Source organism: Papio anubis, chromosome 2, assembly GCF_008728515.1.
Source record: "Papio anubis isolate 15944 chromosome 2, Panubis1.0, whole genome shotgun sequence".
Lineage (NCBI taxonomy): Eukaryota > Metazoa > Chordata > Mammalia > Primates > Cercopithecidae > Papio > Papio anubis.
The window spans coordinates 46,639,266-46,651,350 of record NC_044977.1 but is presented as its reverse complement, the minus strand read 5'-3'; the positions used below and the strand labels follow the sequence as shown (position 1 = coordinate 46,651,350).

General features: G+C 40.9%; 1 protein-coding gene across 1 annotated transcript; it reads right to left on the bottom strand.

Annotated features, from left to right (window-relative positions):
- Positions 1-1,572: 1,572 nt before the first annotated feature.
- C2H3orf56 (chromosome 2 C3orf56 homolog) lies at positions 1,573-5,382 on the bottom strand. Its single transcript, XM_021922732.2, has 2 exons — positions 5,238-5,382; positions 1,573-3,176 (listed from the first exon to the last, which is right to left on the bottom strand). Exon 2 carries the CDS (start codon positions 3,079-3,081, stop codon positions 2,335-2,337), a length of 747 nt encoding a protein of 248 aa, XP_021778424.2. The 5' UTR covers positions 3,082-3,176; positions 5,238-5,382; the 3' UTR covers positions 1,573-2,334.
- Positions 5,383-12,085: the final 6,703 nt, after the last annotated feature.

Genomic DNA, 12,085 nt, shown 5'->3' with positions numbered 1-12,085 from the left:
ACCTTCTAACAGATCAATTATTTCAAATTCCAAAAGTATACCAAGAAACTTGGCAATCTTTCTACTCCCTTCAAAATGTATTTTTAATGATTTCTCCTTCACCATCAGCGTAAGACCAGCAAAAAGTATACAAGCACTGCCACTCAAGAGATTCAAATTTTGCTCAGAGTGCTGTGGATGAAGCTATAGTTTTTTGAGTAGTGCACATATTATTGGTATATGAGTATTGTAAGTGAATAACTTCCATACTAATGTTCTATCAATATCATAAAGACATTATTTTAATTCTCATTACTCCATTATAAAAGCAATAATAATTGGAATACTAATTGGAATATTATAGAAATTCTATATGAAACATTTTAAACTACAAACAATTTTGGTTTGTCAGGCTATAAGAAAATAAAATTTATTTTATTTTCCTTAATAGTGGTTATTTAAAAAGATATACAAATAAGAATATCATATATCATAACTGTAGGATATATTTTAAAGTGGTATATTTAGAGGGAATTTTATAGCCTTAAAAAATTGTAATAGAAAAGAATCAAGCCTAAAAATGAACTGGTTGTTATCAACTTTAGGAAGTTACAAAATGAACAAGCTCACAATGAGAAGACACTTCAAGACACAGAATCAATGACTCAAAAATATATACTAATAAAACAGAAAAATCCATGGGAAAATTTGAATATATACAATATTTGAAAAGAAAAGTAGAGGTACAGCCATTATAGAAAACAATATAGAAGTCCCTGAAGAAATTAAAAATAGTAGTACCATATGACCCAGCAATGCTTCTTCTGGGTATGTACCCAAAAAAGATGAAATCATCACCTCATAAAGATACCTGCACTCCCATGTTCATGGCAGCATTATTTACAATAGCCAAGATATGGAAACAACCCAAATGCCTATCAATGGATGAATGGATAAAGAAAATATGATTATATCCGTATACATAAAAGATATAGAATATTATTTAGCCTTTAAAAAGGAGATTGTGCCATTTGCCATAACATGCATGGGGCATGATGAAATAAGTCAGACACAGAAAAAAAATTGCACAGCTTCCCTCATATGTGGAATATTAAAACAGAACAAAGAGCTAAAATACAGAGATAGAGAAAGGAGCAGTGGTTCCCACGGGCTGGGAGCAGGGAAACTGGGATATGTAAGCCAAAGGATATTAAATATATGTAGGCTGAGCAAGCCTAGAGCTCTAAGGTACAACATGAGGAATAAAGCTAATGAAATGGCATTGTGCTAGGGGTTTTTGTCAAATAAGTAAATTTCAGCTTCTCTTGTCACCACAAAAAGTAACTGTGAGATGACAGATATTAGTCGGCTTCACTATGGTAACCATTTTACTATCTGTATGTATCCCATATCATGTTATAAACCTCAAACATATACAATAAAATTTTAAAGAAAAATGGAGTACAGCACATAACAATAGCAAGAAATAGCATGGAAAACATGCTAATAAATTTGAATACATAAACAAAATACACTATACATATAATATGGCTAGGTCTTAAACTAATTAATGAAAAATTGGAGAAAACATGATTTATAGCACAGCATCGTTTATTTAAAATTTTTTAAAAGCATACACCATACATTTTACCGGTGTGTGCATTACCCCAGAAGGTGCTGATGGGGTGAGGAGTGAGAAGAGCACACCCGCAAGGACCCAAGGGCGCCAGCGCTCTGAACGAGTTAGTGTTTCCCATTCTGTGTCCACTGGAACAAATAGGTTTTGGAAGCTTCTAGGCAGAGCCCACAGCAAATGCTCACTGGATTCCATGGGTTCCAAAGTGCCTGAGTGTGTGCTTCCCTGGAGGACACATCAATGCTGGAAGAGACAGTGGTAGGCCCCACAGGGTGGCAAGGGATGCGGGGATCCTGCTGAGGGTCTTTGCTGAGGAGGGGCAGAGAGACTCCTGGGCTGGAGGGTGGCACAGGTGCCCAAATACCGAACCTGGAGGCCTATTCTAACTGAGCGCTTCTACAGGGTGGATTGAGCTTAAATAAGCTCATTTTACAAGGTTGCATGCATGCATATTGAGGACTTACAGCAAATCTACTAGAGGGCTGGCCCAGGACAGTCTGGGGAGGAGAAAAGGTGCCAGTATCAGGGCTGAAGGGCAAACAGAAAAACAAGAAAGAGAAATAGCAAATAGAGGGCCCTTGCATGAGTCCAGGAGATGTACTCTGTACTGAGGAGTAGCAAATAACTTACGTCTGAGACTCTTCCAAAAACTAAAAGTCCACAGCTGACTGGGCTCCGCCAGACATGTCTCTGATTGTCGGGTGGGTCTGGAGGGTTGATTAGCACTCAAAGAGGCGGTGGCGGGCCCTGCAGGGTGACCGGGAGCAGGAGCGGCAGCAGCCGGGGCCCAGCTGAGAATCTTCAATGGGGGAAGGGGGCAGAGGGCGGAGCTCTGAGCTGCAGCAGGACAAAGGCACCCAAATACTGAACCTGGAAGCCCATTCTGAGGGAGGGGCTTTGCTTGTCTTCAAGTAGGGAGCTCCTCTGGATGGCCCCCCTAGGACAGCCGTGGGGGCTGAGCTGGCTGGAGTCCGGCATCCCACCTGGGGACAGTGGCTGGAGGTGGCCTCACCCAGAGTAGGAGAAGCCAAGGAGTAGGTGGGTGGGAATCTCATGGGGAAAGGAAATAGGTTGGGGGCCAAGGCAGCCAGGTATGGACTTCCTATGAGGGGGTCAAAACTGGAGGCACCCCTCCAATATAGCCACACTGAAGGCACCAAGGCAGCTGGAGGGAGATAACCCATCCAGAGATACCCACCATAGAGCACCCACGGGTAAGCCCAGAAGGCTGGGTAAGCTTGTGGGGAAAATCCCATGCAGGAGTAGACGACACAGGAAGTCCCAACAACAGGCCAGAGGGCCAGGTCAGTTACACGCTGGGCTCCCAAGCAGGTACAGGAACCATAGGCAGAGCCCACGGCCACCCAGGGGGTTGCGGTTGCCAGAGTCCTGTGGGCTTCCTCGGAGGCCTGGAAGGCACAGCGGACCTTCTGCTCTGCTTGTTTCTCTGATGCACCTGTGCCCATCTTAGATGAGCCATACTCTTCAAAGCCCCGAAGTGTCCAGCAAGTGCACTCCTCCGCAAGCTGAGGCCACAAGTACCTCAGGGGGCTCCTAGTATCTGTGGGGTGAGCAGACAGCCGGTCAGAGGGCAGGGAGACCAAGTCGCTCAGGAGGGGATGGGAAGAGGGGGACAGCTGGGGGTGAGGTGATAGAAGAGCCAAAGTTAAGGCATCTCCAGGGATAATGAGGAGCAAGGTGTCCTGGGTAGGAATGAGTGACCCCTGCGGTGGAGGGGTGCACAGCAGCCACGTGAGGCATTTTCTAGGGACATCAAAACAAGTTCTAAATTCGGTTCCTCATGTTTCCCTCTATGCAAGTCACAGAGACTAAAGACTGGAGAGTTTAAGGGAAGAGAGCACCAGCGCTCTTTCTTCTGGCTGGGGTCCTCGACCATGGGAGGTGCTCAGGTGTGGCCTGATGCTCTGAGATGGAAGTTTGGGCAGGGTCAGGGCAGAGGGCCTGTGTGGTTGAAGAAGCATTCATTTCTTCCCAAATGGGCAGAGGACGTGGGGTGGAGGAGAGGCCAGTAGCCCCAGGGAGGATCTTCTTGGGGGACCTGAAGGACATATAATGACAGCCAGTGACAAGAAAGGACTTCAGTGTTTCATAGACGCCTGCAGGCTGAGATGCCCATAGGACAGATGTGGACCACTCACCAAACGGGCCACCCAGAAATTTGAGGCAAAACACCCTGGCCCCAGACTGCAGGAGCAACTCCTGGAAAAGGGGGTGCGCTGAGAAAGTCTCAAGCGCCCAAGGTCACCCACACTGAGGAGGAAATCCCTCTTCCCCAGCTGCCCAAAGGTGGCCTCTAGATGGAAAATCAGTTCAGTTCTGGAAAAACACACTACATTGTATGTACTTCTGGCCTGCGATACACGTACCCTTGCAAGTTCAGAGCATACTCTAGAGCAAGCTTGTCCAACCTGTGGCCCAGGACGGCTTTGAATGTGGCCCAACACAAATTCATAAACTTTCTTAAAACAGTACAGAATTGTTTTACAATTTTTTTTTTTTTGGTAGTTCATCAGCTATCTTTAGTGTCAGTGTATTTTATGTGTGGCCCAAGACAATTCTTCTTCTTCCAATGTGGCCCAGGGAAGCCAAAAGATCAGACAACACTGCAAGAGTTAACATGCACAAATGCCTAGTCAGTTTCTCAAAAACTTAATATAGTGGAGAAGGCCCTTTGTGCATGATACCAAGACCAGAAAATATAGGCAGATAAAACTGGCTATTTAAAAACTGAATGTCTGGTTAAAAAAAAAAAACCCACAAAATTATCATGTTCAAAATCAAAAGACAAACCACAGAATAGAGAGGGATATCTCCAACATGTGGCAGACCAGAGCTAATCATGTGTCAGATACAGACAGTGCTTGCTAGTCCACGGCAGGTAAATAAGACCCCATCAACAATCTTGCCCGAGGGCAACCACAAGCAAACCACAGAATAAGCTACACAAAACCAGGTAAAAATGTTGCACTTCACCATGTTTTTTTTAAAAAAAAAAAATCAAATTACAAAAATGGAACTTTGATTTTTACAATTAATTTGATAAAGAATAAAGCCCTATACTGGCTTTTCAAAGGATATGGAGAAAAACATGCTGGTTTTGTTGTTTACTCTTTGGGGGTCCAACTTAGCAACAGGTATCAAATTCAAAACCCGATTTCCTTGTCCGAAGAAGCCAGACTGCCTTCATCTGGGTCCCCTAGGGCGCACCTAGGAGCAAAATGTTCAGGACGCTGGTCCCCAGGGCAGAACAGAGACCACATTAATCTGGGCCTCTACCCACACCTCGCAGCTGCAGCGGGTCGAGGGATGATTCTGCGAGAGGGCAGGCTGGAGGGTCCTGGGCTTGGCTTTTAGGGGAGGGGCTGAGCCCGAAGCTGAGAGAACAAGTTGGAGAGAGCTGTCTCATAGGGTGGGGTGCAAGGCGGACACTTTCAAGCCTGTTGAACTGCAAGAGAAGCAGGGAAGGGGCGAGAAGGAGGAGAGGGGTGATGCCAGGAGTTGGGTGGGAGAAGGCGGAGAGGATGGTGTCAGAGAAGGTCCTCAGGCCCTCGCCCCACCCCCTCAGCCATCCCATCAGGCTTTGTTCTTTCTCGTGACTTACCCACTTGGTCTTTCTAGAACGTTTCTTTCCAGCGAAGTCCCTGAAGTGGTTGAGGTTCGTCCACAGAGTTGAAATGCTCTCGCAAGAGGTCTTGGGGCTCCCTAGGCGTTACTGTCCCCGGTCCAGGTGGCGGCAGGAGTCCACTGGAGGCTCCAGGTTCCAAGCGGCCCAGGAGCGCCGTCCCCCGGGCTTTTATGGGAATACGCGCAGCCGCGAGGCGGGGCCTGGGATCCTGGCAGTGGTCAGAAGAGGCCCCAGGACTCAATCAGTCTCCGAGGTGTAGACGCCGGTGGGGTTGATTGGGTCAGCGGCTTATCCCAGAAATGAAAGTGGAACGCAATTGTATTGAGGGCTACACCGAAAAGCGCAGAGGTGTTACCAGAGGTGTGAAGACGTTCCCCTCTCCGGGTGGGAGGCAGCGGGGAGGAGTCCTGGAGGCGGTAGCTTTCGGTGGAGTCTGCACTCTGGATGGGCCCCATCCGAGCTGGGGGAGTGGAGCTGGCGGGAGAGGGGACAGGAGGCCCACAGGGCCAGAGGGGAGGCCAGTGAGGCTGGAGCAGAGTGAACGTTTCGGGGAATACAGAGCCAGACAGTCGAACGGCTGCGCCTTCCGCCTTCCAAGGCCTTGTGGATAGGGCAAAGAAGTTGGTCTCTGTCCCGGGAGCAACGCGAGCCATTGCGGAGTTTTCATCAGAAGCAGTAGTGTGCTCAGCTGGGGCAGATCCTGCGTTTGCCGGGTCCGAAGCTTAAACAATTGGGCCATCCCACAGGAAGAGAAGTCAGATGTTCTGAATGTGCATGTTCCTTTGAGTGCGGTCATTCGGGTATGCAGCTCTCAGTACCCCCATACCCTGACGTTTAAGGGGAGCTTCCTCTGTGCTAGGCTCTGTTCTGAGCACCTCGCACGCATTCTCTCATTTCATCCTCACACCACCTTGGGAGACCCACGTTAATACAATCAACGGGATCCAGAAAATCCAGTTGCTTATAGAGAAGGTCACAAGAAGCCCCAAAGTAGACATCGTAAAATGTATGCAACACTACTGTTTGTCCCAAATGACCAGCAGCGGTCACTTCTCCGAGAGCCCGGCTGCCTCTGGGTGCTGATAGCATTGCACCTTCCCTGCCATTCAGCCCAAAATGGTCATGAACCCCTATTGTCCACAGAGACTTTGACATTCCTTCTTGCTTTCCTTACCTTTTCCTAGACCTCTGAAAATAGTCCATGCATTAACATTCAGTGTTCTTCAATTAACCATTTGAATGTTCCACACCGGAACCTTGCCCAATACACTTTCCTTGGTTCTTCAAAATGGATCTTGCCTTGAGTCATATTTTGTCTGAGATCACTCTTACCATATATGCTTTTTGTTCAGTTGTTAGTATTACTGTCAGTATTCACCTTTTTTAAAATTTGTTTGAGACAGGGTTTCCCTCTGTTGCCCCAGCTGGAGTGCAGTGGAGCGATCATAGTTCACTGCAGCTTCAAACTCCTGGGTGCAAGCAATCCTCCCACCTCGGCCTCCCAAAGTGCTGGGATTGCAGACATGAGCCAAGGGGCCTGGTCAGTACTTATCTTTCAATAAATAGCTTTACTTAATTCATATTTGTTTTCCTTAAATTAGTGAATCAATAGCTATATTCTCCCTCCATGAAAACAATATTCTTAGCACCATTTAAAAATTATCCTTTCATATTTTCCTTATATTAACACCCTATATTAATGTTGGGAATATTACCTTGATCTTGTTATATCATTTTTTAACCCATACTTATTTAGACTAACAGCTTTCACTAATGACTGTGTTCACTGTTGCATTTTGACTTACACAATTTCTTTCTTGATTAATTTCCTTTAAAATTTTGATTCTATAATTTCTATAATATATAATTCATATAATACTATAATTTATATTCTGTTAGTCACTCTAGGAGGAAAGTTTGGAAAGTTTTTATATGCAAAAACATAGTTCATTCTCAATTTTGATTGACAGTTTGGCTGGGTATAGAATTCTAGGTTCAGAGTTACTTGATCTTAGCACTTTGAAAATAATGTTTAATTAACCTCTTGCCTCACTTTTGTTGCTGAGAACTGTGATTTTTATCAGAATCTTTCTTTATAGTTCCTTTTCCCATGTAACTAATAAAAATTTTTCTTCATCCTTTCATATTTTGACATGTCCTTGGAATGTAATTATGATTTGTTTTTATTATACGGTGGTTTGTTCTGCTACACATTTGGTATGACCTTTCAATTTGAAGATTAATTTCTTTCTTCAGTTTTAATCACCTCTAACATTCATTAAGTTGATTAATGATTCACTAGTTTCACCGAAGAAAATCTGTTTCTGACACTTATAATGGGATTAAGCCAGAAATACCCAAGAAATCTTATGGAAGAATAAAGTGGAGGACTTACACTTCCAGATTTTAAGATCTACTATAAAGCTATAACAAATAAGTTAGCAATAGCCAAATAGATTAATGAAACAAAATAAAGAGTCCATGAACAGACCCACACAAAATTTTCAACAAAGGGGCCAATGATTCAATATCTAAATGAAGTGCTTCTCAATGAATGTTGCTGGAGCACATGAATATCCATATCAAAAATAAATAGATCTCGTCCCCTCATGCATCACATCATAGGCAAAATTCATTTGATGTGGGTCATAGACTTGATTTTACTTTTAAAATAATAAAAGACAAAATAATAAAGCTTCTAAAAGAAAAATAAGAATATTTTCATTATTTTGATAACTGTACTATAGTTCCATAGGATAGTAAAATTAGAGAAAGCTGGATGAAGGGTATACATAAATTCTCTGTATTATCTTTCACAACTTTTCTGTAAATCTAAAATTACTTTTAAATAAAAGGTTTCAAAAAGGCATAACTTTATAACTTTGAGACAGGCAAATATTACTTAAATAATAAACAAAAAAGGTAATCATAAAGGAAAAGATTGATAAATTTTACTCCATTAAAATTAAAAGCCATTTATAAGAAGACACCATAAAGAGAATGAAAAGACAAGCTACGGACCAGAGGAAGATGTTTGTAATACATGTATCCAACCAACGATACAGGTACAGAATATATTAAAAGCTTCTACAAATCAATGATCACAGCTCACAAATCAGTGGTCACAGCCACTCAGGAGGCTGAGGTGGGAGTCAAGGCTGTGGTGAGCTATGGTAGAACCACTGCACTCCAGCCTGGGCGACCGAGTGAGATCCTGTCTCTAATTAATTAATTGATTACATTTTTTAAAACTTAAATTGACATTACTCAGTGCTGAGAAGCATGTGAAGGAACTGGAACCCTCAAAAGTTGATAGTGAGACTTTAAATTGGAATAATACTTTAGAAAACTGGCAGTACCTTATAATCCAAAATTTACACTCCCAGGTGTTATATGTACACACACACATATATATGAAAAAGATAACTGCATGAGTCCACAAAATATATGTACAAGAGTGTTTAGAGCAATTTTATTCATAAAAGGTAAAATTGGGAACAACCCAAATATTCATCAACAAAAGTGTGACATGTTCATACAACAGAATGATACACAGCAATAAAAACAAATGTACTGTTGCTCCATGTCATAAGAGACATGAATCTCACAGACATAATGTTGAGCTAAATTAACCAGACATAAAGGAGTTCATTCTGTGTGGTTTAAGTTGTATAACATTTAAAAGCAGACAAAAATAATCTATAGCAATAATCTATAATGGTAAATGTTAGAAGTCACCCCCAGGGCCAGAGGGTGGTTTGGATTGGTGGGAGGGGGCCCCTGGGAAGCTTCTGGGGGCTAGGGGTGATTTATATCTTGATAGTTACATATGTTTACATAGATAAAATTACAATAAAAATTCATTGACATATGGGAGTCCTAGAGAGGGAGGAAAGAGAAAAAGGAGCAGAAAGAATATTTTTAAAAATAGTGGCTGAAAACTTGACAAATTGGATGAAAAACAATCCCCACATCCAAGAACTTTAATGAACTCCAAGTAAGATAAACTCAGAGATCCATACCTAGACAGATTATAATGAATAACACATTCCTAAATAGCCAATGGGTCAATGAGAAATCACAAAGAAAATTAGAAAAGACTTTGAGATGAATGAAAACAAATATGCAACATGCCAAAACATGTGGGTTACAGTGAAAGCAGTGCTCAGAGGGAATTTATATCTGTAAATGCCTAGGTTAAAAAAAGAAGAAAGCTCAAATCAATACCCTGACCTTCAACCTTAAGAATCTAGAAAAAGAAGAGCAAACCAAACTCAAAGCAAGAACAAGGAAGTAAATAATAAAAACTAAAGTGGAAATAATGAAATAGAAAATGGAAAAGCAATAGAGAGAAATCAGTGAAACCAAAACATAGTTATTGGAGAAGACCACAAAATTGACAAATGTTTAAGCCAGATTGACCAAGAATAAAAGAGAGAAGACCCAAATTACTAAAATCAAGAATCAAAGAGGGGACATTACTACCAACCTTACAGAAATAAAAAAGATTATAAGAAAATACTAAGAACAACGGTAAACCAACCAATTAGACCAGCTAGATAAAAACAGAAAAATTTCTAGAAAGACACAAACTACCAAAACTGACTCATGAAGAAACACAAAAATCTGAATAGACTTATGACAATAAAGAGATTAAATCAGTGATCAAAAACTTCTCAACAAAGAAAAGCCCAGGACAAGATAGCTTCACTGGTAAATTCTACCAAGTGTTTAAAGAATTAACACCAAACCTCAAACTCATCCAAAAATAGAAGAGAAGGGAAGATTTTCCAACTTGTTCTATGATACCAGCGTTACCCTAATACCAAAGCCAGACAAAAACATCACAAGAAAACTACAAACCAATAACTCTTATGAAAATTCTCAAGAAAATACTAGCAAATCAAGTCCAACAACATATACACACAATTATACAAGACCAAGTGGGATTTACCCCCAAAATGCGAAGTTGGCTCAACATTTGAAAATCAGTTAGTATAATATATTGTATTAATAGAACACAGGTCAAAAAACCACATGATCATCTCCATAAATATGGAAAAAATCATTTGACAAAAATTCAACACCCTTTCATGATAAAACACCCAACTAGCTAGGAATACAAAGCAACTTTCTCAACTTGATAAAGGACATCTATAAAAGCAAACAAACAGCACCCTCACAGCTGACATCATACTTTCTCCCTAAAAGAAAGAATAAGGCAAGAATGTCTACTCTTACCAATTCTATTCAAGGTTGTACTGGAGGTACTAGCCAAAGAAATTAGGAAAGAAGAAATAAAAGGCATCCAGATTGGAAAGGAAGTGGTAAAACTATCCCTATTTGCAGGTGACATGATTATGTATATAGAAAATCCTAAGGAATCCACCAAGGAAAAAAAAAACAAACAAACCCTGTGACAACTCATAAATGAGTTCAGTAAGATTGCAGGACACAGATCAAAATATTAAAAATTCTATTGTATTTCTACCTACTAGCAATAAAAAAAATCAAAACATGAAATTAAGAAATAATTCCAAGTACAATAGCATCAAAAGGAATGAAATATTTAAGAATAAATTTAACAAAAATGTGTCAGACTTGTAACTGAAAACTACAAAATATCATTGAAAGAAATTAAAGAAGATCAAAATAAATGCAAAGGCATCCCATATTCACAGATTAGAAGACAATATTGTTAAGATGGCAAATACTTTTTAAACCGATCTACAAGTTCAATGTAACTGTCAAAATCCCAGCTGGCTTTTTGCATAAATTGACAAGCCGATCCTAAAATTCATATGGAAATGCAAGAGACCCAGAATATACAAAACCATCTTGAAAAAGAAGAACAAAATTAGAGGATTCATTTTCCAATATCAAAACTTACTACAAAGCTACAGTAATCAAGACTATGTGGTGCTGACCTAGGAGAGACATATGGATCAATGGAACAGAACTGTAAATCTAGAAAGAAATCCATACATTTACGGTCAATCGATTTTCATCGAGGGTGCTGGGACTGTTTGATGGGGGAAAGCCCTGTCTTCTCAGCAAATGGTGCCAGGTTAACTGGATATACACACGCACAAGAAAGGAATTGGACCCTACCTCATGCCTACCCAGAAAAGTTAATTCAAAATGGATCAATGGCCTACATGGAAACCTAAAACTATCAGAAGAATTTGTAGATGTAAATCTTCATGACTTGGATTAGGCAACAGTTTCCTAGAAATAACACCTAAAGTACAAGCAAGCAAAGATCAGATCGATAAACTGGACTTTACCAAATTAAATTTTGTTGTGCTTCAAGGGACATTATCAAGAAAATTAAAAGATCTGTAGAATGGAAGGACATACTTGTAAATCATATTTGATACAGAACATGCATCTAGAATTTATTTTTAAAAAGTCTCATACAATTCAACAATGAAAGGCAAGTAACCCAGTTTAATAATGGGCGAAAGATTTGAATAAACATTTTTCCAAGGACCATAAACAAATGGCCAATAAACACATGAAAAGATGCTCAACATTATTAGTCCTTGGGGGACAGCAAATCAAAATCACAATGAGATGCCACTTCACACCCACTTAGGAAGGATATAATAAAAAGACAATTACTAGTGCTGCCAAGGATGTGGAGAAAGTGGAACCTTCATTCCTTGCTGGTGAGAATGTATGGCATTTCCTGAAAGAATTAAATAGAGTTACCATATAACCCAGCACTTCTACTCCTAGGTCTATATCCAAAAGAAATGAAAACACATGTCCACACAAAAACCTTGTCCATGAATATTCATAGCAGCATTAGTCATAGTAGC

Coding starts and splice junctions, on each gene's coding strand:
- C2H3orf56 (XM_021922732.2), bottom strand. CDS start 3,081: ATGGGCACAGGTGCATCAGAGAAACAAGCAGAGCAGAAGGTCCGCTGT.